The 27,519-nt window shown below is 40.8% G+C and overlaps 2 protein-coding genes across 3 annotated transcripts; one reads left to right on the top strand and one right to left on the bottom strand.

The window, feature by feature from the left end:
• The first annotated feature begins 1,426 nt into the window (after positions 1 to 1,426).
• Positions 1,427 to 7,882, top strand: zgc:55558 (GTPase KRas). The gene is made up of 5 exons (XM_053239352.1): positions 1,427 to 1,759; positions 2,342 to 2,453; positions 5,090 to 5,268; positions 5,634 to 5,793; positions 6,897 to 7,882. The coding sequence occupies exons 2-5, from the start codon at positions 2,343 to 2,345 to the stop codon at positions 7,008 to 7,010; spliced, it is 564 nt and encodes a 187-aa protein (XP_053095327.1). The 5' UTR covers positions 1,427 to 1,759; position 2,342; the 3' UTR covers positions 7,011 to 7,882.
• Positions 7,883 to 8,897: 1,015 nt separating this feature from the next.
• pold1 (polymerase (DNA directed), delta 1, catalytic subunit) lies at positions 8,898 to 26,293 on the bottom strand. Of its 2 annotated transcripts, none has more exons than XM_034310302.2 (27): positions 26,160 to 26,293; positions 23,666 to 23,862; positions 23,465 to 23,578; positions 23,031 to 23,171; positions 22,788 to 22,913; positions 22,542 to 22,710; positions 22,257 to 22,371; positions 21,470 to 21,599; positions 21,173 to 21,339; positions 20,332 to 20,436; positions 20,056 to 20,196; positions 19,810 to 19,920; positions 19,406 to 19,597; positions 19,217 to 19,305; positions 18,417 to 18,533; positions 18,133 to 18,246; positions 15,992 to 16,139; positions 15,805 to 15,900; positions 15,572 to 15,709; positions 14,438 to 14,613; positions 14,159 to 14,311; positions 13,210 to 13,312; positions 12,968 to 13,100; positions 11,810 to 11,923; positions 11,030 to 11,082; positions 10,724 to 10,821; positions 8,898 to 9,136 (listed from the first exon to the last, which is right to left on the bottom strand). In XM_034310302.2, the coding sequence occupies exons 2-27, from the start codon at positions 23,850 to 23,852 to the stop codon at positions 9,049 to 9,051; spliced, it is 3,318 nt and encodes a 1,105-aa protein (XP_034166193.2). In that variant the 5' UTR covers positions 23,853 to 23,862; positions 26,160 to 26,293; the 3' UTR covers positions 8,898 to 9,048. The 2 variants fall into 2 exon arrangements, with proteins under 2 accessions (XP_034166193.2, XP_053095326.1); XM_053239351.1 differs by lacking the exon at positions 26,160 to 26,293 and adding an exon at positions 25,294 to 25,312.
• Positions 26,294 to 27,519: the final 1,226 nt, after the last annotated feature.

Here is a 27,519-nt window from a genome sequence, read left to right as displayed (position 1 = left end):
ACACTGGTGTTATTGGGTGTTCTTAGACACTGGTGTTATTGGGTGTTATTAGGCACTGGTGTTATTGGGTGTTATTAGGCACTGGTGTTATTGGGTGTTATTAGACACTGGTGTTATTGGGTGTTATTAGGCACTGGTGTTATTGGGTGTTATTAGACACTGGTGTTATTGGGTGTTATTAGGCACTGGTGTTATTGGGTGTTATTAGGCACTGGTGTTATTGGGTGTTATTAGACACTGGTGTTATTGGGTGTTATTAGGCACTGGTGTTATTGGGTGTTATTAGACACTGGTGTTATTGGGTGTTATTAGACACTGGTGCTATTGGGTGTTATTAGACACTGGTGTTATTGGGTGTTATTAGACACTGGTGTTACAGGGTGTTATTAGGCACTGGTGTTATTGGGTGTTATTAGACACTGGTGCTATTGGGTGTTATTAGACACTGGTGTTATTGGGTGTTATTAGACACTGGTGTTATTGGGTGTTATTAGACACTGGTGTTATTGAGTGTTATTAGGCACTGGTGTTATTGAGTGTTATTAGGCAATGGTGTTATTGGGTGTTATTAGACACTGGTGTTATTGGGTGTTATTAGACACTGGTGTTATTGAGTGTTATTAGGCACTGGTGTTATTGGGTGTTATTAGACACTGGTGTTATTGAGTGTTATTAGGCACTGGTGCTATTGGGTGTTATTAGGCACTGGTGTTATTGGGTGTTATTAGGCACTGGTGTTATTGGGTGTTATTAGACACTGGTGTTATTGGGTGTTATTAGGCACTGGTGTTATTGGGTGTTATTAGGCACTGGTGTTATTGGGTGTTCTTAGACACTGGAGTTATTGGGCGTTCTTAAGCATTGGTATTATTGGGTGTTCTTTGGCTTACTGCAGAAACAATATGATAAACTACACCAGTGTTCAGTAATTAATTTAATTTATTAACAATATTTGCAATAAACAAGTCTTACGCCATGTAATGTAGCCCATTAACAATAATCTTTTGTTGCTAAGCAACATATTGGGCAAAGATTAGATTAGATTAGATTAGATATCCATAATATGGTGACAAAAAAAAGGCATATGGAGCCAATCAGATTTTAGAAAAGAAAATATGTTTTATAATACACTTTTTGGGTTTATATTATGTAACAGTAGCAGCAGGGAGATGACTCTGAAGACTTTCGACTCCCTATTCTCACTTTGGAGGGCGTAGGATACAGTTATGAAGACTTCAGTCGTCAGGACACTCGCCATGTCCTTTTAACGTAACACTCTATGCTGATTGGTCCACACTGACGCTGGAATATAAGGAAAGACAAGCCGCTCTTTAATTGGCTAGGCTTTGTTTCCTATTACCTATCAACCAATAGTTGAGCAGGTTGTAACAAATAGCGGGCTTCTATTGGCTGGTTATGTTTATAGTCCCGCCCCTCCTCGCCCACAATGAAGTAGGGAGAGTCTTAGCCAAGAAGAGCTAAATGTATGAAGATTTATTTGGGATTTACTCTCTAATTTCAGGACAAAACCGGAATACATTACTATTAAATTGAAATACGAATAGTTTTTCTTCTCTACACTCGTCACGCACTGTTTTGGAGTGAACAGCAAGTAGTTTTTGTTAATGCGAGTAGTTTTACTGTCGTTAAAGCGACCGTAATGCGGCTCAGCGGCTAATCCCTGCTTTTCATTTAAACTAACTGGTTTCTACACGTTTGTTTTAGAGAACGCGGGGTTGAAGTTATAAATATTTCCAAGGTAAAAAAATTTTTTTTTACTAATATGCCCAGTCAATACGTTTGTACTATTTGCTTTTTGTTTATAAGCCTAAGTTTAGTTGAAATGTTGAAAAAAAGAGCTAACTACTTAGCCTGATTAGCTAACGGTAGATGAATTACGGGTTTGATGACTTGTAACTTTTGACAGTCATGAATTTCTCATATGATGTCATAACAGATCATATTAATTCATTTATTTCATTTTAAAATGCTTTTCTCACTAACTTTTGTCGTGGTACTCAAATTCCGAGGTTTCTGTCTTTCTGAAACACCAAGTAACTCTGAATCCCAATTTACTTCCTACTCCCTGTATTGGTGCACTACGTAGGGAATTAATTTGCGGTTCTTACGTCATATATAGGGCACTTTATATACTGTAGGAAGCCATTTTGTATTTAACCAATACAGCTAGACAAACTGTATTCTATGACTGTTAAGTAGTATGTATATAGAAATCAGTGTGTAATTATTATCATTATTATTTTTTTTTTTTAGTTCAGTGTGACTTGTGGTTTTTCTTTCTAAACATGACACTTGTGTTTGTTTTTCTTTTTGCTCCCAGGATGACTGAGTACAAGTTGGTGGTGGTAGGAGCAGGAGGCGTTGGGAAAAGTGCACTCACTATCCAGCTCATTCAGAACCACTTTGTGGATGAATATGACCCCACCATTGAGGTACAGTTCACTTCACTTTAATACAGGATACTGAATGAATAAATAAGTAAATAAAATAACAAATACTAAGCCAGGTTGCCAAAGTCGATCGATTGTTTTGAAACTGCGTCTTGTTTTCGAACCCACACAGTTTCATGTAAAGGAGCCCAAATGGTGACTTTCTAAATGGAAGTTCAAATATGAATCAATAAAAGTAGCACAAAATACATCTGGCAGCCCAATGCAATTTTTCAAGGCTAATGATAATTAAAACTAACCAATCCACTTGCGCGGGAAACCACCCAGGCTGCCAGTGACGGTGCTGAGTCATACTGTGTAGCTTTCTGACTCTTACCTTATTCTAGAGACCATAACGGAGGATGATGTTGGGTTTATATTCAGCACTGGGGTGAATTGTGCCGACTCAATTTCCAAGAAACATTCAAACATATACTCGCGGTTTCATATTTAAACTAAACTGTAATGTTAGCTTAAACCTTACTTGTTTCGCTCCAGTCTGTATAATCAAAATAAGCCATACATGTTCCCACACAGCTAAATTGACATTTTTACATTTAAAATGTTGACTTGCCTTGTCCACACTAATGTTAATACAAATGGTGTATGGATGGTTCTCAGTCTCCCGTCCAATCTCTGTTTTTGACTACTTCTTTTTAAAAAAAAAAAAAAAATTCATGGCTGACTAAATTAGAAAATTTTCACGTTGTAGTGCGAGTATCTGAAAAGCTGACGTTTGTCATCCTGTGAATGGTGCGATTGTCACGTGATCCCAGTTCCAACACCTCCAAAATAGAGATTGTTTAACTCAGGGGTTCCCAAACTAGGGACAAACTGTTTCATTCATTTATTTTACCTATAAATATTAGAAATATCTTTCTAACCATGAAAATTGTGTGTGCTACTGTTTTGAAATGTTACTGGGAGTCAATTAATAGTGTACATGCTGTTTTAGTCTTTTTCACTAGCGTAGGAGTTCAGCAATAAAAATGGACAAATTTCTCCATCCATCTAATTTTGTTAGGTTCTCAATGATATGGAGTGAGTCTGGCTCAGTGGAACAACAGAGGTCTGCTGAAACAAAAATCTGCTGAAACGCATACTAACTATGGATTTACAGGCGTGATGGTAAATAACAAGGAGAACCTAAAATGCCAGGGCTCGGGGTCAAAGAACATTCATGTCCATTTGGCGTCGTTTGCCCAAACAAAAAGTTTGGGAACCCCTGATTTAACCGGTGGTCCTATTTGTTTTATTTATTAATTTTTTTACTATTGTGTTTGTTGTATATTATATAAACTCAGCAATCTCTGCACACAGGAAATTTCTTTCTAGCTAAACCTGACCCTCACTGCTGGATGGAATATATATATATTATAATTGTGAATTGATATGATGTATATGTACTAGCGTAGTCAAGGCATTAGTGCTTCTAATTCACAGACAGTTACACATGACCCAATGCGACATACGTCCAGCACTGAAAAGATAACATGGTACCTTTCAGCTACACATCCTGTGAGCTAAACAGGCTGATCATGCTGAGCAGAAAATGGCCGTTGTGGTTTATTTTGACAGTTTTTGGCTACTACTTCTACCATAGACCACTGACAATGACAATACAATGCAAGTGTCTTCTCTTTATGGAAATCCAGCTCTGTGTGTATAATGTGTCCTCTCACCTTTTTAGCTCAGTGTATGATTGCATAATAGTGTGAGCAGGGTAGTAGGGCAGTGGATTTGCGTATGTCACATCCATGCTGCTTTTTTGTTTTGTGTGTTTTTTTTTAAATAACAAGGGTGAAGGTGTAGAAATACAATAGACCTAGGCCATTTTCAGTACTTTTCTGGTAATTTATTGCAATTTGTTATTCTACATAGATTTGTAGAATTATTTAAAATAATGCCTTCAGATATAATTATTGATTTTTGGTCGACCGAAAAGCTGAAGTTTGGTCCGGTGGAATTGCTCAATGAAACAGTGATGTGAGGCAGTGCGACAGTGAATAAGCACATGTCCTTAATTTCTGGCTGTCTAAAAATATCATTACTGTACAAACAGTTTTCTAAGAAACTACAGGTTAGACATTCTTGGTGTTTTAGTAGATTATGGTTTAAATAAAGTACGCAGTGTATAGAAAGTTTGATTGTGTGATTGTCTATTGACCTTCACTCAAGGGGAGAAAAGTAGAGATAAGCGTGCACTTTTATGTGCCTCACACCACTGATGCATTTAGTGTGGATTAAGCTGTGTTAAGATGGAAGCACCGCATGTTACATGCGTCAGAAAAAAAATTCAGCGTAAATTGCCTTTTGTGTTAGTGTAACTTGGAATGTAGTCGTAAGTTTTGAACAGTACCCATGTTATTGTTTGCCACACCTCAATCTATACTTCACTCTATACCATAATCCACTGTTTAATCCATAACAAAGATCCTTATTGCTGCTAGAGACCTACCAGGCTGTAGAGTTCAGGTCCTAGCTCTGACCTAACACACCCAGCTCTGACATTCAGCCATGTCACATTAGAGTAATGGCTAAACTCTCCACTTGCCAACAGTATGCTCCTGATGGATGCAAAACAAAATCATTTTGATGGATATCAGTCTCAGATGCTGTACTCTCTTTGCTCTGTATAGGACTCGTACAGGAAGCAGGTGGTGATCGATGGTGAGACGTGTCTCCTGGACATCCTGGACACTGCAGGTCAAGAGGAGTACAGTGCTATGAGGGACCAGTACATGAGGACTGGCGAGGGCTTCCTCTGTGTGTTCGCCATCAATAATATAAAGTCTTTCGAGGACGTGCATCTCTACAGGTATAATTTCCAGTTGGGCTGTGAAGACCTGCGCGGACTTCCCCTTCACGTAAAGGGAAAGCTTCTTACGGGTTTTATCAACATAGGTTTAAGCCTCATCTTCAAATATTAAGGCAAAATCATCTTGGATTAAAGTAATATTGTTAAGAAGGTAACAGTAAGTCTAGAACCACGGTTTTCTTTACATTTACGGATTCAACTCAGCAGTGTAGTGATATTTTGTACAATGTTTCACAACTTCCTGTTTTCTGAGAAGCAAAGTTGATGAGCAAGGACTTTATTTCTGAGTTCACATTATTAAATGTTTCACTTTGCATACTCTGCCCTTATCCATTTATTAAATAGCCATTGTCTTATGCATGTAGGGAGCAGATAAACCGGGTGAAGGACAGTGACAATGTTCCGATGGTGTTGGTGGGGAATAAAAGTGATCTGAGCTCTCGCTCAGTGGAGACACGTCAAGCACAAGAGCTGGCTCGGGGATATGGCATCCCATTTGTCGAGACGTCCGCCAAAACGCGACAGGTGAGTGAACACCACTAATGCACATGGAGATTAAAAAAACATGTTGAAGTTGCACTACAAATTATTAATGGTTTCCTAATAGTAGTGGTTCACAAAACTCCCTTTTGGAAATCCGTGAGATATTTTGAAGGAGAAATCTGAACCTGCTGAGTGCTGAGTACTGATCTGCTGAGTACTGGCCACTGTCTTGCACATTGTTTATGGTCGGCTGCATCCCATCCATTTCAGCTCACAGCTTTGTCGGATCAGAGCGTTCATGAGCGGTCGAAACCTGGCTGACTGGAACTTTATGCAAATGAATATTTTCACTACATCATGTTTAGCCAGTCAGACGAGATCATGTGCGTTTGTTCACGTCTGATGACGTTTTTGCTGTGAGCAAGAAGTGCTTTTACCTGGACAGTTAAAAGCCCCTAATAGCATTATTACAAAATTTAAGTCCTATGTGCAGACGGGTGACAAAATCAATGAAAAAAGGTTGCTTGGCTTTGCTGATGGGGGGTGGGGGTACATAAAATGGTAAAAATATGTGTAACTGTTGAAATGGTGAAGTTTAATATGAGGAGATGTTGATTTAGCATTTTTGTCTCCAGTGACAGTTCTTTGGATCAATCACAGTTTGTTTCACAGACTTTCCACAACATTAATTGTAACTAAAAGAATAAAAGATACGATGTCATTCTTTAATAGAAAATTGTAATTGTTGGTAAATTGCTGTGTTTCAAGGGGAATAAAATGTTTTGGGGCATGCTGTTTTTGGAAAATAATCAACTTTGGACAAACATTTGTTTTATAATATTACGTTCATTATAAATATTTCTCTATCAGCTTTGCTAGTTGGTTGTAGTGTTTGTGGGGGAAAAACTTTACTAAGCAAAGTTAAGCAAACCAGTCAGATGGAGCTCTTACAGCATCAAATCCAGATGTTCTGAACTGAATTGGCGTAATCTCAGTCGCAGAAGCATGATAGCATGAAACTGAAATTTGGACAGTTTTGTATGTAAATATTAACTCAGAGTTAGATTCTGTGTAGTCGTACGCTTGGATTCAGTTTCACAGGAATGTATTTGATGATTTAATGACTTTCTCTCTTTCCTCTGCAGGGTGTGGAGGAGGCTTTCTACTCTCTGGTTCGGGAGATCAGGAGATACAAGGAGACAAACCGCAGCAACAAGAAGAGCAAGAAACACCCACAGAGACGTTGCACTCTTTTATAGCAATACTTCTGCCCTCTCTTGCACTACATTCCTGGAATAGCACTGTGCACACACACACACACACACCTGCACACTCTGCTGTAGCATTTCAACCCTTCTCCCTCCACTTAGAGCCAACTTAGGGTGAGGTCCCAATCAGGAAGCTCAGAAACAGTGCCATGGCTGCTATATGCTGTTTTTTTTTCTTCTTTGCAGTGGGTATATATGGCTCGCCAAATGCAGAGGTTCCTGCTTGGGGCTTTAAATATTGTAAAACTTTAGCAAGATTCATGAGTCATTGGACTTGTTTGGATAACTGTTATCCCGCCATGTCTGTGCTCTGACTATGGCCACTGATTTCTGAAATTGTGACTTTTTGTAGCATTCACGTACTTCAAAATCTCCAGCTCACCTCAACTTTTAAACACCGTGACTCTCAGTACAAGTGTTAATGTTCTCAGCTGAGCTAGTGCCCTACCTGTAACCACTATGAATTTGTGCTTGAAAGGTAGCTATGCAGTGTCATACGCCACCCCCCACCACCACCACCACCACCACCGAGTCAAGTTCAAGCTGCTCTCTCTCTCTCTCTCTCTCTCTCTCTCTCTCCCTCCCTCTTTCTCCCTACACAAGCACTGCTCTCTCCTGTGTTCGTACACCACTGCCGTCTCTGCCTCATTCACAGGTCTTCTATACTGCGAACAAGGCTAGAGAAATGATTGTATTCCCTCACTTTCATTGTTATAAAGGAAGAAATAATGCAGGATACATTTTATTTTTAAGCAGGCCCACATTGGGGTCTGAACACCTCTGATACATTCCTGTTGTCATAGCGATGAGACAGCCTTAGGAGTTTAATGGGATTTTGTTAATTAAAAGGATTTTGGCTAAAACAGAGTCCTGTGTTTCTGTCCCACTTGTTTTATTCTCAGGATTGTTGGTAAGTTACTATAGTCATGTTATAATAAAGAATAGGGCATGCTGTTGTAGGGCGGGGTATGATATGGCCCAATGCAAAACAGTTACTGTTGGTACACCAAAGATGATTATTTTCCTATAACAGCACAGCCTGAAATGTTTTAGTCCTCTTATACCACAGTAGTTTGCACACTCTCAAAAAGGCACACTCTTAAATAGTGAGCTGAAAATCTCCAATAATCTTTATATACCTTTTCATTTTCAGTTCAGTTCAGTGCTTAGGATTAAAGCGTATGTGTGAGGATTAAAGCTTCCCTTCTTATCGGCTTCATTGTTTAAATTTGCTTTGCTTGGACGATTCCCGGTAATGTGTGTAGATCTACGATGTTTTCTGAGCTGAGAGTGATAAAACATACGAGCCAATCATGTTCTGATATGAGAATGTAGCGCACACAGCTCTGGTTGACCCAGACAAAGGGGCAGGTGCGTTTCCAGTTTTCATACTCGCAGCATCTAGATTTCTTGACGAAGGTAAAGCTGTAGATGCTCCTGTGCTGTTTTTGTGTCATTCATCAACAGTCCCATCAACAATATAATTAAGAAGTGGTGTGGTCCACTTTATTAGGAACACCTGTACATCTCTACATTCATGCAGTTATCTAATCAGCAGTATCTGAAAAACTCAAACCAGCCCATCTGGCACCAAAATCTCTGCCACGGTTAAAGTCACAGATCACATTTTTTCCCCATTCTGATGTTTGATGTGAACATTAACCGAAGCTTTTGACCTGTTTCTGCATGGATTTATGATACATGATTGACTGATTGGATAACAGCATGAATGTACAGGTGTTCCTATTTGGCTGAATCCTACAAATATCTATATATTAAAATTGAACTCAAATAATGGATCTTTTAGACATCTTCAGTGTTCAATGTTAACAGCAAAACAGCTCAGGGGAAAAAAAAAAAAAAGACAAAAATCCAGCATTTTACAAAAAAGAAAATTTTATTTTCTACTGTATTGATTGTGTACAAAAAGGTAAATATGGCTCTTTACAAATAGAGAGTAACAAAACAAACCCACTCTGATAACAATGCATGATGGGAGGGAGGTAATGATGCAATTCCTGAGATCCTCTCACCAGCCGAAACGTGAAACAAGCTTCTCTTGATCACCGAGATCTTTCTGAACCTTTTTCCTCATGTAGAAGATAGGACAGTCTCGACTAGAGAGAGAGAGAGAGAGCGAGAGAGAGAATTTATTGAGAAAGCTAGAGCATGAACATTATTTATAATCATGCATCACATTGGTCAGATAGTGTTGATTAATTTTCCGTAACAGCAGCTCTGACAATATTAGTAGAGAGAGCGAAAAAGAGAAAGAGATGCTGATGAGGAAACAACCGTTTATAGCCGTTATAACAGGAAATTAAGTTACAATAGGAACTAACTTGTTCCATGGACATTCTACAACATTAAACTTCACTATAAACAGGGGGAAAAATATTTAAATAAATAATAATCGACATGTTGTTCTTTAATAAATAAAAACAGGCAAACATTGGCAAATTGTTGTGGTATAAGAGGATGTGCGGTTGTAGGAAAATAATCCACTTCCGGAAGGTTTATTGGGGTTTGTTGATTATTTTTCTATAACAGCTCGCCCCGAATGCTTACCAACAAACACCCTAGCTTCAAGTAAAACCACAACTCCTTGCACAAGTATCCATAAATGACTCTAAACACACCTATATTTTCATAATGTCATAATTCACAACAGATGTGTTGTGTACAGAAACAAGGGTGGAACCATTACATAAAGCACTAAAAAAAAGAGGAAGTTTCCAGAATGTGAAGAGTTTAAAACGGTGTTACTAGATAAAATGTTGCAACTACGCTAGTCAGAGGCAATTGTGCCATCATGAATCATTTGTGTACTCATCTGGCAAAAGCTTTTGTCTCAGTTGACTTACAACTAAGTACTATATTTCCCAGTGATAATATTTCAGATGCTGGATCTGATTCCAAACACAATTCCTACCCTCTGGAATCAGAAACGGTGTTTAAACTAGTCATAGTCTTGAGCCAACTTAAAAAAAAAAAAAAAAAAAATCAAACAAACAAAAAATCTCAATCTGATAGTGTTTTAAAAGCACCAAAATGTTCAAAACTAATTCAACACTATAAAGCACTATATTGGGAAAGTGATGAGGAATTCCTCCAGGTGTTGATTAACTCTGAATACTGACTCTCGAGTAATTAACTCATAAGTGTTCTACTGCATCCATGATGATGAATCAGGTGAGAAGCCGATTTTGAAATGTATTTCTGTCCATGACTTAGCCACCGGAGTCACTCAATTGTGTACGATCTAGTTAAAGTGGTGGTGGTGTTCTTTCAGCAGATTGTTGGTCTGCAGAATTGATTTGGCACAGTTTTTACACCGGATGCTCATACTGATGCAACCTTCCCCCATTTCATCCGGGCTTGGGAGTGGCAGTGGGAGGGCACTGACATGTGCAGCCCCGGTGGCTGGGGTTGGTTCCCTGGTTGGGACACGAACCCGGGCCACAGCGGTGAGAGCGCCGAGGTCTAACCACGAGTCCTCCAGGGACCTGCTCTAGTTAAAGTGTAAAGTGGTATAAAAGGTCCAGAGTGTGCATGACTGCATGCACATCTCCCTGTGAAGCTCACTTTAAATCACAATGCAAGTGTGGAAAATAACGTTGAGGCTTGTAGTGTGCCTGTTTATAAATGTGTGGACAATGTGTCACTTGTACACACTAGACATTAGTATGCGGACACACACACACCTGGTACACAGCACGTCTTCATGAAGGGACCCTTGGCAGCGCTGACACTGAGTCCACAGACGAGAGAACTTCTCCTCCAGTGAGGACAGGTGAGCAATCTGAACAGCACACACAACCGATTTAGAGCCACATGTTAACTACATCAACGTTTAACAAAACAAACAAGACTTTCAGACAATTCTCCAGTTCCTCATGGCATTAATCAGCTGTGCTCTGCAGCGATGATGCCCTTCATGCCTGGAATGATCAGCCCCTGAGCTAACCACTGTTACCCCACCACCCGTGTACACAGGGCTGGTTACACACCTCTTTCTGATAGAGCTCGGACTCCTTCTTCTTGCAGAAATCACACACAGCAGCTGCAGGAAGGGAGGAAATGATCAGCTTCAGAAATCATATTCACTGTACAGCAGCAGTCTCCGACCTTTAACCATTATTCACGCCAGCACACACACACACACACTCGCTCACGCACGCGCCCGCTCTCGCTCACGCACACGCACGCTCCCTCTCGCTCACACACGCGCGCCCGCTCTCGCTCACACACGCGCCCTCTCTCTCACACACACGCGCCCTCTCTCGCTCACACACGCGCCCTCTCTCGCTCACACACGCGCCCTCTCTCGCTCACACACGCGCCCTCTCTCGCTCACACACGCGCCCTCTCTCTCACACACACGCGCCCTCTCTCTCACACACACGCGCCCTCTCTCTCACACACACGCGCCCTCTCTCTCACACACACGCGCCCTCTCTCGCTCACACACGCGCCCTCTCTCGCTCACACACGCGCCCTCTCTCTCACACACACGCGCCCTCTCTCTCACACACACGCGCCCGCTCTCTCACACACACGCGCCCTCTCTCTCACACACACGCGCCCTCTCTCTCACACACACGCGCCCTCTCTCGCTCACACACGCGCCCTCTCTCTCACACACACGCGCCCTCTCTCGCTCACACACGCGCCCTCTCTCGCTCACACACGCGCCCTCTCTCGCACACACACGCGCCCTCTCTCGCTCACACACGCGTCCTCTCTCGCACACACACGCGCCCTCTCTCGCACACACTATGGCAACGTACTGTCTGTTTTGAGAACCGCTTTGCAGCCAATGCACGTGCTACGTTTCTGCGCAAAGGCCATGAGGCCGCCCACTCTGGAGGTCAGAACGGTCTTACAGCGTGTGTGATCTCCCTCTGAAAATATAAACACACACACGTTACACAATGACACATGCTTCAGAACTTATTGCCATTCACCACTGTAACTATCCATGTTTTCCTTATATAGACCATTTCAAATGAATATTCATGAGCACAGGAAGTGATATTTCTGCTCTGCTTTCAGCGCTTCTCTGCTGTAAACACACTCCGTACCAACAAAGTACTGACACACATCGGTTTAAGTCACTTCAGGCTTTAAGTGTGTGGAAAGAAAACACATTGTTCTCACATTGTTTAAATGTTAGATTGTTTATTGTGTACTGTTTATTTCTGTGCATATCTTGTTTGTTCACTTCTCAGGAGATTCCGAGAAAATTCCAAGCTAATCATTTTGTTTTGACAGCTTTACGTTTAAAAATGGCACAACCGGAAACGTTTTAGGAACGGACATGCACAGTAACCGCCGTAAATATGACAATATAATATCGATATCGTGATAAACATCACAATACACTTTTCTGAGATAGCACAGATATTGTGATATTTTTTATAATTAAAAAAATTACTGACTGATAGGAGGCAGCTGATTTGAGGTAAAATTTGATTTTGTACTGAAACGTAAATGATTCACAGAATCTCTTTTTTGTTCAGTATTAAGTACTTTCATTAATGTCTACAAAAATCTCTCATCTTTTTTATTTTAAAACTTTTCCCTACAGTTTTTGTTTAAACGCATCGGTACTTTTTTGTGGGACGCTCAGCATATCGTGATACTTGCGTCATATCTCCCACTCCTGCGACAGAGGTTTCTCAAAAGCGGGTTAACTGAGTAGGACACATCTGTCAACATCTGTAACATTAAAGCCACATTTTGACACAATAACCTTTAAATATATCCAAAATCTGGCCAGAATTTCAAATCATATGTATATATACCCTCAGCAGCCATTTTATTAGGTACCCCTGCCTTAGACCTACTCATTAGTAAGACAGTGCCAGTGATAATACATTACACATTTATGCACACATATGTATATAGCTGTGTATACACACCCACACACACACACGTTTACTCACTGAGTAATACACTCTCAGCCTTGGTTTCTCCAAGTATAGGCTCAAAGATGCGCAGTAGAGGTTTAGACAGCTGCTGCTCGAGGTAGTATTCTGTGTCGATAGGGATGTTGTTCTCCAGCACATAAATAGGGTCCTAAACACACACATATGATTTTAGTCAATAGCAAAAATGTTAAGTTTTTGAAACAGCATCTGAAACTCAGCACCACCATCTATATCACACACACACACCCTTTACTGACCTCTGATTTCATGTACGCTGCTACTCCTTTAGCTGCCTTGATGATAACATATGGAACTCGATCGCCGAGATTAGGAGCGCTGCCTGCATCTCGCTTTCGCATCCTACACGCAAACACACACAACACTGTTAAAGCATATGTTCTATTCAACACAACTTTAGCTATATAATACTTTTTTTTTTTTTTTTAAAAGACAGTCTTACATAATATAAAACAGTAGAAATCATTAGTCAAAAGAATGGGAGTGCAACAGTTAGGAAATTATATAAACATGCATATAAAAGAAAACTCCTAAGAAGTCTTGAGTGCATAAAAGAATAATAAATCATCAAATAATCAAAATACAGATACAAAATTCCTAACAGGGCTTTATTAACTATAAGCCTTAGAAAATGGTTATACTTTTTTTTTCCCTTTCATATTAATCTTTGCTATCATACAACAGCTACCAGCCAGGGAGTGTGAAGACTAACACATGCTTCCTCTGAGACATGTGAAACCAAACAGCTGCTGCTCAAGTTGCATCACAGGGCAGCATAACACACCCTCGGAGAAAAACGCTATCTACCCTCTTCCACATACATGAGCTCATAGACTCTCGCAATTGGTTAGCGTCTCTGTAATTGGACAGTAGGGCAAAGCTTTTCTGTTGTTGCCACTCAGGAGCCCAGTTGTTGTACTTCTGAAGAATTTCAGACACTAATTAATAGTTTTTTTTGTCTTGCCAAAATCGTTTTTATATAAATTCACACACACACACAATATATATATATATATACATATGTATATGTATGTATATATTTCATGAAACAGCAATTGACACACTCGGATACATAATTATACTTGTATGCTATTTCAATACAATGTCTCCAACATAATGCTGAAAAATGCTTAAAAAATGCTTAACACAAAAAGAAATGTATGTACACAAACACGCACACGCACACACCTTTCTGCGAGTTCCACATGGGCCTGTTTTCCTGCGTACTCCTGCGCTGTGCGCGTCAACTCCTTGGTGATCACCAGTTGGCTGATGTCAATGCGGTTACACAGAAGGTCTGAGATCACCTCTTTAGCATGGGCTACAGCTCCATCAGGATCTCTACCATACACACACACACACACACACACACACACACACACACACACACACACACACACACCTGATTAGTTCAAGTGAGGAACTGGGGAACTCTTGATCAGCACTCTGTAGTTCACATGTGTGTACCTGTCTATGAGGATTTTTTGAAGGCACATGTTGATGAGGTTGGCCACTAGGGGGCAGTTGTCTCGCCTCACAGTCTCTATTCCCTTACAGTCCATCTTATCATGATGCTCTGAACTGGAGGAGAAATACAGGCCTGCGTACCTCTTCTTATTGATCAGTAAATACGGATAGTACACCTGAGAGACAGAGAGAGAGAGAGAGAGAGAGAGAGAAGAAAGAGGGGGTGAGTCAGATGGGAGAGAGTGAGAAAGACAGAAAGCATGAGAGAGAGGGGGGGGGGGGGGGGGGAGAGAGACACACACAAAGTGAGAGAAACAGAGACAGAGAGAGGGGAGAGAGAGAGGAGAGACATAGTGACATGGTGAGAGAGACAGAGAGAAACAGACAGACAAACAGAGAAAGAAAAGAGAGGTAAGTCAAAGAGAGAGAGAGACAGAATGAAGGAGAAAGAGACAGACAGACAGAATGAAGGAGAAAGAGACAGACAGACAGAATGAAGGAGAAAGAGACAGAGACAGACAGTGAGAGAGAGAGAGACAGGGAGGAGAAACAGATTTGTTTATATGACTTATGCATTTGAGTGCAAAAGTTTGCACACCCTTAGGACAAAAAGTATAAGCTCATTCCCACAAGTAGCAAAATGGTTGAATAAATATTGCCTTGATGGTTTGCTTACTGAATGTAATAAATATTCTTTAATAACACCAATGGACAATATAACTGCTTAATTATACTGTTAACATAGGTCTCCAAAAAAAAAAAAAAAAAAAACCACAAACCACAAGTACACTGTTTTATATTTAAGTGTGCCAATAATTATGTTAGAGGAACAGAAAGTAAGGTACATTCTCCAAATTGCAGCACATCTGCAGGGTCATACAGATTTTCTAGAGAAAGAGGATGTCACATCAGATGTGCGTGTAAAGTGCTTCTGAGGCTGTAAGAGGTGAAACTTAATGAGGGTTTCATAATGATTTAAATCTTTTACTCACAGCTGATGATGCACTTTACATGCACAGCTGTATGTGCAGCTAGAAGACAGAGGACCTTTAAACATCCTGCTTCTTTGGAAACCTGAACTACAGTGTAATTTATTAAGTAACCTTCAGTTATGAGTGCTACCATCACATGTACCTTCTCAAACTCCAGTTTGATTGGGGGGACAAAGTGTGAGGACACCCACTCAGCTGCCTCCTTTCCTGCGTTCATCGCCTCCTGCACTGTGTCCACTCCCAGTTTCACCATAACAGAGTCTGTGTCTCCATAGATGACCTAAATACACACAGTCAACACACACCACTCTCAGTCCACATTTATGGACAGTTCAGCTCTCAGTCAAAGACTAGATGTGTGACCGGGTGTGTTACCTTGGCATCAGCTGGATATCCATTAGAGATGGTGTATTTGGATTCCACAAGCTGCTTAGTCTGTTCAATCATCTGCCTGCCGAAGCCTGTGACACTCTACACACACACACACATACACGGTAAGTTTCAAGCAGTCCAAGGTTTGTACTTTTGAGGTTCCTGATCATGTGAAAAGAGCGAGACAGACCTGCGAGATCTCCAGACAGGGCAGTTTGCCCACCTGTGCACCAGTGAAACCGTACACAGAGTTGGCGCTGATCTTTAAAGCCAGCTGCCTGCCATCCAACACCTGCTTCCTGAACGGGTCGGTCTCCTTCTTCAGATCAGCCTTCGCCCTGAACACACAATCCAAACAGTGAACATTTGTGAACACTACTGACTCCGCCTGAGTCCTGGAGATGTCAAGGCACATTAAACACACCTGGTTTAACAAGTGAGGATAAAACAGTGGGTTATATTCTTATATATTCTTATCTATAGCTGCAGTCATCCTTAGGCATGAGACATAATTTCGTTGTCTCTTATATCGTGACACAAATACTGGCAAGACAAATTTTGCTACTCTGAGGTGTATCGCAATGTTTAGGTTTAGTATTCATTATGAGCTCTAACTCTTCTTACACACTAGGTGGCAGCACCAGAGGTAGTAGCGTATAGAGCACAAAGTTTGCAAGTAGGAACCTAACTTCATGGAAGTATGCTTACTTAATAGTCCAAAAAGTTAAGCTAATCACACGTGTCACATTACGCAGAATTCACAACAAATCCATAGCGTAGTTATGCAAAGGGGAGTTAACTGCCATATATACACACACCCCGGTTTCTACTGATGCCAGTGTGACTGCAGTCTGAAACGTGGGCTGAAATCAATGCCTGTCTGCTGTGCTTGATGTACATCACACTCGCGTCTAAAACTATTCAGAAGCGCATCATGTGGTGTGCTGGCAGTGGCGTAACCAGAAATTCATTTCTGAGGGAGGAGGAAATATACAACATAAAATCATGATTGTTTTCCTGATCTGTACAATTAAATTGGTAAATGTGACATGCTCGTGCATATCAGGTGGATCTCAGACAGCAGTAGGAGCGGTGATGATACAAATTTGTTATTTAGCCTAATCATTTAAGGTGCAATCTACTGTCAAACGATCTCTTCCATATTAATAACGGTGCCATGAAATAGGGGAAATTACACCTTATATTATGATCTACTTTTTCTTACAATACAGTGTATTGATACTGCAATGATTTGATTTGTCCTCATTACAAAATCTATGTATATATTAGGTGTACTATGTAAATCTATATAATCTATGTATTAAAACGTATATGTATTTTATTTTCGTCAATATCGTCTTGTGATCTCTGTATAATGACATGTCTCATATTGTGGCTGTATTATCATCTCATGCCTAGTCATCCTAAATCCCACTAGGAATTCTCTTAACAGTAACAGAATTATCTTATTCAGGTAACCATGTGGTTTACCTGAAAATGGTTAAACTAGGCAGTAGAGGGAGGTAGGTAGGTGAGGTTATTAATAATAATAATAATAATAACAATAATAATAATAGTAATAAGTTGCTATCAAAAGAGATGGAAAACACTTGTTGGAAAAAAGTGCATTTTCACTTTAACTTTAATTAGATTCACTTTTCATTCAACACACAACTTGCTAGAACACTAAGAAAATAAAGATTATAAATGACTTATTTTACTTCAGACCTTGGCTTTTTTACTAACTTGCAATAACACCGTTAACCATCACAGGTCACAGGCCTAAATTGAGTCATTTTGTAGTTGAGTATTCAGACACAAAACACTTGTAACTGATCACTTGATTAAATAAAACCAAACACCTGCAAAATTATAAATTATTTTGCTTTGCAATAAAACATTGTTAAGACAAACTGCAAAACACTAAGCAGATGAGGAATAAATTAAAATCACCGAACAAGCACACTTCAGGTATTATTAAAGAGGACAACAAAACAAAAAAAAAATTCATGGGGCTTTAAAAAGCCTTACTTAAGTTAGCATTCCCTAATAATAATAGATTTTTATGACTTTTAATGTATTATAATTTTCATGCTCTCTGGTAAGAGACAATAATATATGTGGTACAGATGTGAACTGTAGCGGTGAGTAGTGTTTTAGAAATCAACTTTATGGGTATATTTGATGGCATGACTATTAATATGCAACCCTCTGCAGCTGCATGATAAACACGCAGCATCAGCAAAGTGACATCACAGCTCACAACGAATTAGTCCAGTTCTTATTCGCTCTTCTACGACAATGTGTATGTGAGTGTAAATTTGTTCTCACCTCTTGCGGGCACTCAGCAGGTTCTCCAGGATCTCGGGAAGGAGGCCCTTCCTCACCGAGCTTTTGACAAACAGATCTCCTGTAGGCGTCTTAATGAAGTCATCTGATGAGAGACTGAGCACACACACACACAATACAGAGATTATTTAATACTACAACATGCAAACACAAGAAATTATGACATCAAAAAAGTGACACCTGGTGGATGAATACGAGCACACACACACACACACACACACACACACACACACACACACACACGCACACACAAATGTGTCTCTCACCCCAGTCTCTCCGCTTGGCCTTTCTGCAGCAGTGTAGTGTAACACAGGTTATGAGCCATCATAATGGATGGGTACAGCGAGGAAAAATCCAGAGTGGCAATCGGCACGCTGTAGTACCTGTTCACACACACAAAACACAATTAACAAAGAGAATTTGAATATATAATTGCTTTTTATTAATAGTCATTCACATTAGAGATATTATGAACAAAAATTTAAACAAAAAATGTTTGCAAAAGGAAATTAATACTAAAATAGTACTAAATTTAAAAAAATAAATAAAAAATATTGGCACAGATAATATTAATATTAAAAGCTGACTAATGAAATTATGTTTTGGTTTTTCCATTTTCATCACAGAAGCATGTAGTTACGTAAGGTATGTAAACACTTGGAGTGTGCTGTTATAGGAAAATGATCAACCAGGTTGTGTGATGCAGCCCGTCCCAAAGGAATGTTACCCAAATTTGAATAATTTCCTTTAACAGTATGTCTTCATTTGCTTTAAACCACTTACACCACAATAATTCACCAATGATTTTTTTTATCTGTTTATAGCCACACTTAATGTTGTGGAACGTCCATGAGAACGTCCTTGAGTTATTTCCTGTTATCAGCTATCCCCAGTTGTTCCCTAACCATGTTAGCAAAGCCACATCAAACTGAATTTCAAAAGGCTAAAATTAGTTTTGATTGTTTGACACAATAAAAAGGATACCACTAATTCACACATCGGTGTGTATTTCAAAAGTCTATGAATAAATAAATGGATTAAATCAGCATGTAAACAGGATACTCACCCCTTCTCTGGCTCAATGACTGTAGCACCTGTATAATCCTCCCCACCTTCAGTCTTTACTACCGGCATCACCAAGTCCTGCTTCATGGCCTACAAACAGGGACAAACACTGCTGAATGCTGAACAGCTGTCTAAGCCATTGACTTGGGTATGTGGGGATGCGACTGTGTGCGTGTGTACTTTCACACACCTGTCGAAGTAACTGGGACACGACTTTAATCTGCTGGCCTCGAGACAGGAGGTAGGTCAGGGGCACGCCCGTCACTCTGGCCATCTCCATGTAGTTAATCACACACATCAGCTTCTGCAGCAAGCGCAGGGGCAAGTAGGCATCTTTCAGACAGTAGACAGCCAAACGCCGCCTCGTCTGCTCATTTCCATTCTACACACACACAGAGAGAGAGAGAGAGAGAGAGAGAGAGAGAGAGAGAGAGAGAGAGAGAGAGAGAGATCAACATTAAGGCTTCATACAGATGCTCCAAAATGACATTCCTGGATTTTAAGGGCTTATACGTTTTCAAACATTTTAATGACTACACAAAAAAAAAAAAAAAAAGGTCTGTTCTGGTAGGTTCTGGTTTCCCTGCATCTAACCTGCAGGTCTGTAATGATGGAGTGCTGGACATCCTCTTTCTGCTCCTGCAGGAAGTGGAAACTGACGGCGTTGAGTGTGTACGAGCGCAGCTTATAGTCCCTCAGCAGGACCTGCAACAGAAAGCATGTCGGCTTACAAAAGCAGAAATACTGCATGTGTTTCTCAGGGAAAACTGAGACAAGCTCTTTGTGTGTTACATGTGTGTGTGTGTGTGTGTGTGTGTGTGTGTGTGTGTGTGTGTTCACCTGAAGAAGGTCAAACAGCACTCTGCCCTCCATGTTGACGGTTTTGTTTTCTCTGCGGCCCATCTGTTTGCTCTGGAAGCTGGAGTCTTTAAGGACCGACCTGATGCCCCTCATACGACCCAGATAGGGGAAATAATTCACCTATACACAAACCGAACACACACACACACACACACACACACACACAGACAAATGATGTACTATGTCCCTTGAAAGCTTCCTGAGTTATCAGACAGTTAATCAGACTGCTCACAAACACACAATGTGCAAACACACCTTTAAAGTAGCGGCTCTGTTGAGCAGGTACGGCAGGTCAAAGTTTTGAATATTGTACCCTGTAATGATGTCAGGATCCACCATCCTCACAAACTCTGCCCAACTCTGAGAACAAACACAAGATTAATAAACCACCGAGCTCCATCAAATCATAACATACTGAGCAATCAAACAACTGACATGTTAGAAGTTATTTTACTATGAAGTTTAAAAAAAAAAAGGAGGTTTCATATCCTATGTTCTAATGGAACATCATGTAGGAAGTTTGGACTAAATAAATGCACACCATTTTGGGAAAATTCACATATTTTTGAAAATACATATTAATCTTCTAATTAAATGGGAATAGAAATGAAGAGAACATTTGTCCTAAAAGGTGATATTATGTGTAAGTAGCTATTTCTTTCTGTCACATATAGTGCACTGCATGGGTTATAAAATGCATTATTTACTGAGCATGTACAGTAAACAGGAAGTAATTTGGGCGTCGCCATAAATATTGCAACTTGAAATCTGAAATAGCTAAATATGAGCAACAAGACAAGGTCAGAACAAACCTTATTTTAAATGTATTTCAGATTTGTTTATATTTCTGATAGAATTGGGAGATTCCCTTCTTGGGCTTTTCTTTTTCTTTGTTCCCCTAAACATCTGTGTTTTATGTGAAATGAGCATGTCTGTATGCGTGTGTCTGGTAGCTGCCATAATTTTCTATATGAACAGGAATCGCGTCCCTTAACTGAGCAGCAGACATGTGCATGTGTGTGTGTGTGTGTGTGAGAGAGAGAGAGGTAAAGAGAGCTGGAGAAATGGTTTTATTGTGCATACAGATGTGGTGTACCTGTAGTAGCTGCTTCTCTTGAGTGAAGCAGAGGATCTGAGAGCCCACTATACTAGCACAGCTCTGTAAGGTGAACACAGTGCGGATAAAAGGCTCCTTCTCTCCCTGACGCTGCACCATGGAGGCGATCTGAATCACCGGGTCCACCTCAGGCTCCGGAAACACACCTGAACACACACAACAGTGTTAATTATAACTGTCTAATGATATTGAAAAAAAAAAGGTCGGTACCATATAACGTACACCTGAATGCACAGTTAACGGAGAAACAACACTCTGTGTGTGTCCAGCACCAACCTTTTCTGCCCGCACACTCAATGTCGAAGCTGAGGACCCTGAGAGGAGCGATTCTCTGCCAGTCCCCTTCTGCTGGGTGACTGATCAGATCTGTCCATCCAACATCCACCTCGTACTGACACAGAGACACCTGAGATGCAGAAAGAGAGAAGGACAGAGAGAAAGAGGAGAGAGAGAGAGACAGAAAGACACAAAGTGACAGAAAGAGAGAGACAGACACAGAGAGACAAAGACAGAAAGAGGGAGGCAGAAAGAGAGAGAGAAACAGAAACAGAGACAGAGAGGGAAAGACAGAAATAAATTTTAAAAATGAAGAGAGACAGAGACAGAAAGACAGAAAGAGAGGGACAAAGCGATAGATAGAGAGAGACAGATACAGATACAGATAGACAGAGACAGAAAGAGAGAGAGAGAGAGAGAGAGAGAGAGGGAGGAATGGATAGAGTGACACAGAAAAAGAAAGAGAGAAGCAGAGAGAGAGAAACAGACAGACAGAGATAGAAAGAGACACACAGAGAGACAGAAATAGATAGACACAAAGAGAAAGAGAGACAGAAAGAGACAGACAGAAACAGAGACAGAAGGAGAGGGGGGACAAAGAGAGATCGGTAGAGAGAGACAGAAATATATACAGATAGAGACAGAGATAAAAGAAAGACAGAGACAGATGGAGAGGGAGAGAGGAGGGAATACAAGATAATGAGGTGTTGGGTCTGAATGATGAAACTCAAGTGTATGTAGTGACAAAGTAATGTGTGTTAACTTCATAAGCCGAGGAAGCCGTTACCTTGCCTGGGTCTCGGGAGTCCGTCTCTCCTGTACTCTTCTCCTCTCTTAGTTTGTACTTTCCTTTAGGCAACTCGATCCAGCAGCAGCCCACCACATCACAGTCCACCATGAACCTGACACCAAACACATAAACGTAACATAACCCACACTTTATCAACCAACCATGATGCCATTATAGTGCATAAATAGCAATATTATACGAATAGCACACACCGACATGTTTGCTTTTTAGAAAGTTAGTATTGCTCCCAAATCTATGGCCAATGAATCACATCACACTCACCTGATCTCGAAGTCAATGTTGGCCTCGTATGCAGGGTAGCTCTGAAGGGAGAAGTGAGCAAACTTAAATCCCTGCTCCAGAATACGTTTCGCCGGGGCAACCAGGCGTGGCATCGCCATGGTGATGCGCAGGAAGTCCAGTGGACGCTTACCGTGGTAACTGTACATACCTCAATAATGACGAGACAGTCAGATAAGAACGTAAACTAAACCATAGACACAGAGACGTAGATGAAACATGACTCACTCTCTTTGCGGGTGATGTCCACCGCTAGCACAGTGACTGAGATGTTGTCTTTGTTGGAGCGCATGTCCTTCAACACAGCAGCGTTCAGCTCCTTCTGAAACTCCGCCAGGTGAGAACTAGTGAAGCCTGAGAGAGAGGGAAGGAAAGATGAGGAATACTAATGCATGTAATATTTCTGCCTTTTGCCAGATGCTTGTCTTAGATTGGAGCGAGGATGCTGGAGCGATATGGACTGCGACTCACCGGCTGGTGCAGGAACGTAGAAGTAGGGAGCAAAACCGTGTATATGACAACAGACGCTGTTCCCACTGTCTGTCACTCCAAACATACGGACCACCGGAACCTTCCCCTGGACCTGTCCTGGCATCCCGGCCACTGCAACGCCTACACACACACATTTACATGCAGCTCAATAATCTGCTAAACCCTTAAAACCCAGTCCTCACTCATCCATCTAACATTAAGAGGTAGACTGATGCAGGATGTGAATTCTCCTCTTTGCTTGTTTAGTCAGGACATTTAGTGTATACTTGTGCTGATGAAGAGATAATAAGTAAAAATCATTTACACACTAGCTACTCGTTACACAAAGACAACACTCTAGAGCTTCTGGTTATGACAATGTTGATGCGAACTGTGCTGAAGTTCTGCTAACTCCTCCCACTTTTGAGATTTACCCAGATAATAGTCCAGGTCAATCTGCTGAAAGATGAGCGTGTCTTTATCGGGATGAAGAGTCGCCGCAGCGGGACGGCGCCAGCGTGGATTCAGATCCGCTGAATATAAATCACCTGAGAGGAACAGACAGGGTCAAAAATTAACCAGTTGTTCCTAAGCATCTGTCTCACACCCTTCTTACGCACTTACACAATACTTACCCACTGGGATGACATCATGACCCGCCTGCCCTTCTCCCGATTCCATCTCCATGTCCATTTCGTCAAGCAGGGCGAGCTCTTCCTCAAAGTGCGACGGACCGTCCTCCCACTCAGAGCCCATTTTACCCCTCTTGGCCTGAGAGACGCCGCCCATCGAAGGTCCTCCATTCCGTCGCTTAAAATCCATTCCTCAGAAGCTACAGAGAAACACAGAATTGTGTGGTCAAATTAACAGCATGTCTCATTCATTCAGCAACATGCATCAAGGAAGGAGTCTCCAGTGTCAGTGCTTTTCTTTCAAGTTTCAGACACGGAACAATCTTCATGACAGAAGATTTTGTGCTTTCGGATTCTCAGTAAAACGTGTTTGTGATCAGTCAATTTGCATTTTTTGCCTTGTTAATTTAAAGAGAGAGAAGAATTAAGCAAGTGAGTGAATAACTACTATAACATAAGTAATACCAGGAACATTTTTTATTAAATAAAATCATTGGCAAATTTCTATGACATAAGAGGAAAACATTTCACAATGTGCTAAGGGTGGTTACAGCATCAGCAAGATTACTACACTATATGGTCAAAAGTTTGTGGACACCTGACCATCACACCCATATGGGGGACTTACACAAACTGTTACCACAAAGCTGGAAGCACACAATTACCAGGGATGTCTTTATATGCTGTCGAATTACAATTTCTCTTCATTGGAACTAAGGGGCCCAAACATGTTCCAGCACGACGATGCCCCTGTGCACAAAGCGAGCTCCATGAAGACGTGGTGTGTTAAGGCTGGAGCAGAAGAACTCGAGTGTCCTGCACAGAGCCCTGACCTCAACCCCACTGAACACCTTTGGGATGATCTCACTAATGCTCTTGTGGCTGAATGAACACAAATCCCTCCAGCCACGCTCCAAAATCTAGTGGAAAGACTTTGCAGAAGTGCGGAGGCTGTTTAGGGAAGACCGATTCCCTATTAATGCCCACGGTCGTGGAATGGGATGTTCAACAATCATTGGGATGCATTTCATGTTTTTTGCTTGCAACAGTACAGGCAGATATGTAGGAAGTTAACCAAGAATTGCTTCATATACAAAAATACTTCAGTCTACCTGTCTTTGCACTGAAAATGGTGATGAGTGAAGCATCAGGCATTTGTTATGAACCTGAATGAGACCTTTAAAGCTGCTTTTGAAGCATGCTTGTACAAATGATAACCATAATGTAAATAAGTACAGCTCCTAAATTTCTTTTGGGTTCAATTTGAATATTAAAAGAAAGGTCATGGTCTAATACAAAACCGAACCCCTGCTTATTGGTCAACTCATCATTTCTAAATATGTTTCTGTTTCCCACCATCTGATTTAGATTAGAGTGTTTTTGCACTCAGTTTAGATAAAAGTGAAAAAAATATTTTCCCAACAAATAAGAGATACAGCAGTCAGTAGCTCCCTGAGAAACAGCAGTCAGTAGTTACCTGAGAAACAGCAGTCAGTAGTTACCTAAGAAACAGCAGTCAGTAGTTTCCTGAGAAACAGCAGTCAGTAGTTTCCTGAGAAACAGCAGTCAGTAGTTTCCTGAGAAACAGCAGTCAGTAGTTCCCTGAGAGTTCCCTGAGAAACAGCAGTCACCTGAGAAACAGCAGTCAGTAGTTCCCTGAGAAACAGCAGTCAGTAGTTCCCTGAGAAACAGCAGTCAGTAGTTCCCTGAGAGTTCCCTGAGAAACAGCAGTCACCTGAGAAACAGCAGTCAGTAGTTCCCTGAGAAACAGCAGTCAGTAGTTCCCTGAGAAACAGCAGTCAGTAGTTCCCTGAGAAACAGCAGTCAGTAGTTCCCTGAGAAACAGCAGTCAGTAGTTCCCTGAGAAACAGCAGTCAGTAATTATCTGAGAAACAGCAGTCAGTAGCTCAGCAGTACATCAAAAAAAAACTATGATAACGAAAACGTGGTTTGTCTGTTCATTCAATGTAACCCGAATGGAAGTCAGCTAAATCTTATCCCATATATAACAGTTTAAAGTAATTAAATTAACTTATTTAACGTCCATCTAAACAACAACGCAGTTTCTGCTTCAGAAGCAGTTTCCAATAAGCTGCATTTGCAACAGCTTTATATTTTGCTATAAAAATCTGAACTAACCGGTTAGCCTGCTATATTAGCAAAGCGTGTTGCCTTATTCCTACCCACATTCCGACAAGTCCCGCCTCCTGCACTGGGATTGGCTAAGACGTCACTGTGACTGTGAGTATGACCAATCTAACCAATCACAATGCAGAACGGTGGCTATTACTGCCCAATCATAACTGTGGAAACCAAAACTGTTGGAATACAGGTGGGACAAAAAGAACAACAAAACATGCTAGCTTACACACAACCCGAGTCCTTAGTAACAAGTAATTTGCAGGAAGCACACAGGGTAAGCTGTAGACAAGCGGACGCACTGTCGCACTGTAATAACGTCAAATGCGTTTCAAATAAATAATATATAAGCAGATACCCTTTTATCCAGCACGAGCCCCACTGATCCGGTACCGAACTGCCAGAATCTCCCGCCACTTCAGTTCGCTGAGTCTGACAACGAGCCGATTTCCGTTTTCCCGGCAAAATTGCGCGGAACCCAGAGAGCACGCTGATTGGTCTAAATCCAGGAAGTGGCTGTATTACGTGTATCAGCGGCCATGTTGGATGAGTGGGCCTACAAAACCCTAGCAGTAGCTAGAGGTCAAGACAGACACATTTGCAAGGGTTTTCAATTTTTATGCAAAAAAAAAAAATTAAAATAAACCAACTAATAATAATTTATATTCAATAATATATATATATATATATATATATATATATATATATATATATATATATATACTGTATATTAATGCAAGACTAAATTAATTCATTTGAATTTTTAATTTCATCCAATTTCATTTTAATAACATCCATTTTTAATTTGGTTACAAATTAAGCCTAAATATGAACTTTATATAAGTTTAACTTTACCAGTGTAAATATTAACAAAATATTACTTTATTAATATAAAATATTATTTTAAATATTTTCAAAGATCTTTACAATTTCCAAATAAAGGAATGCAGGCTATATGTAAGTAGACCTATTTTGTATTTCATACAAATAAATAGATTCACTCATATTCAGTAAAAAATATGCTTTATCCTGTTCAGGGTCAAGGTGGATCTGGAGCAGGTGCCTGTAACACTGAGCGTGAGGAGGGAATATACACCCAGGATGGGGCTCCAGGCCATCGCAGGGCACCATGCACATTCACACCTAGGGATAATTTAACTAGCCCGTCCATGCACCAGCAGGTTTCTCTGGGAGGCTGGCAGGAAACTGGAGAACCCAGAAGAAACCATGTGGACACAAGGAAAACATGAAAATCCATCCAGACAGAACACCAAGCTCAGGCTCTGCAACAACAACAACAACAACAACAACAACAACAGCTCCAGCCTAGTCCAAGAGCACAGCTGTAACAGATGTTGGTACAATAAAAGGAGAAAAGGCTTTGAGAAACGAGGCTGAATGCTCCCTGTCGGTTATGCAGGAAGTAAACACATTCAAAACACAGTCACGTTCCTCACCAGCTGCCAAAGCCAAGCTGACATGACACTTAACCAATTAGATGAACGCAACGCAAAGGCTCAGCCAATCACATTTCACACACTGTGGACGTGACAGGACGGGTGGCTGGGAGGGCTCTCCTCGCTGAGCGCTCTGATTGGTGCAGAAAGCAAAGGGGCGGAGTTGTGAGTGAATTATTCAGGCACTGTATCAGAATTGGAAAGCACAGTTTTTAAAATGAACAAGGAGGGAAAAAAACAATACAAATAATAAATACTTAC

The sequence above is a fragment of the Pangasianodon hypophthalmus genome, chromosome 13 (genome assembly GCF_027358585.1).
Source record: "Pangasianodon hypophthalmus isolate fPanHyp1 chromosome 13, fPanHyp1.pri, whole genome shotgun sequence".
Classification (NCBI taxonomy): domain Eukaryota; kingdom Metazoa; phylum Chordata; class Actinopteri; order Siluriformes; family Pangasiidae; genus Pangasianodon; species Pangasianodon hypophthalmus.
Note: the sequence above shows the minus strand (reverse complement) of the source record. Positions and strands in the feature narration are given on the sequence as shown.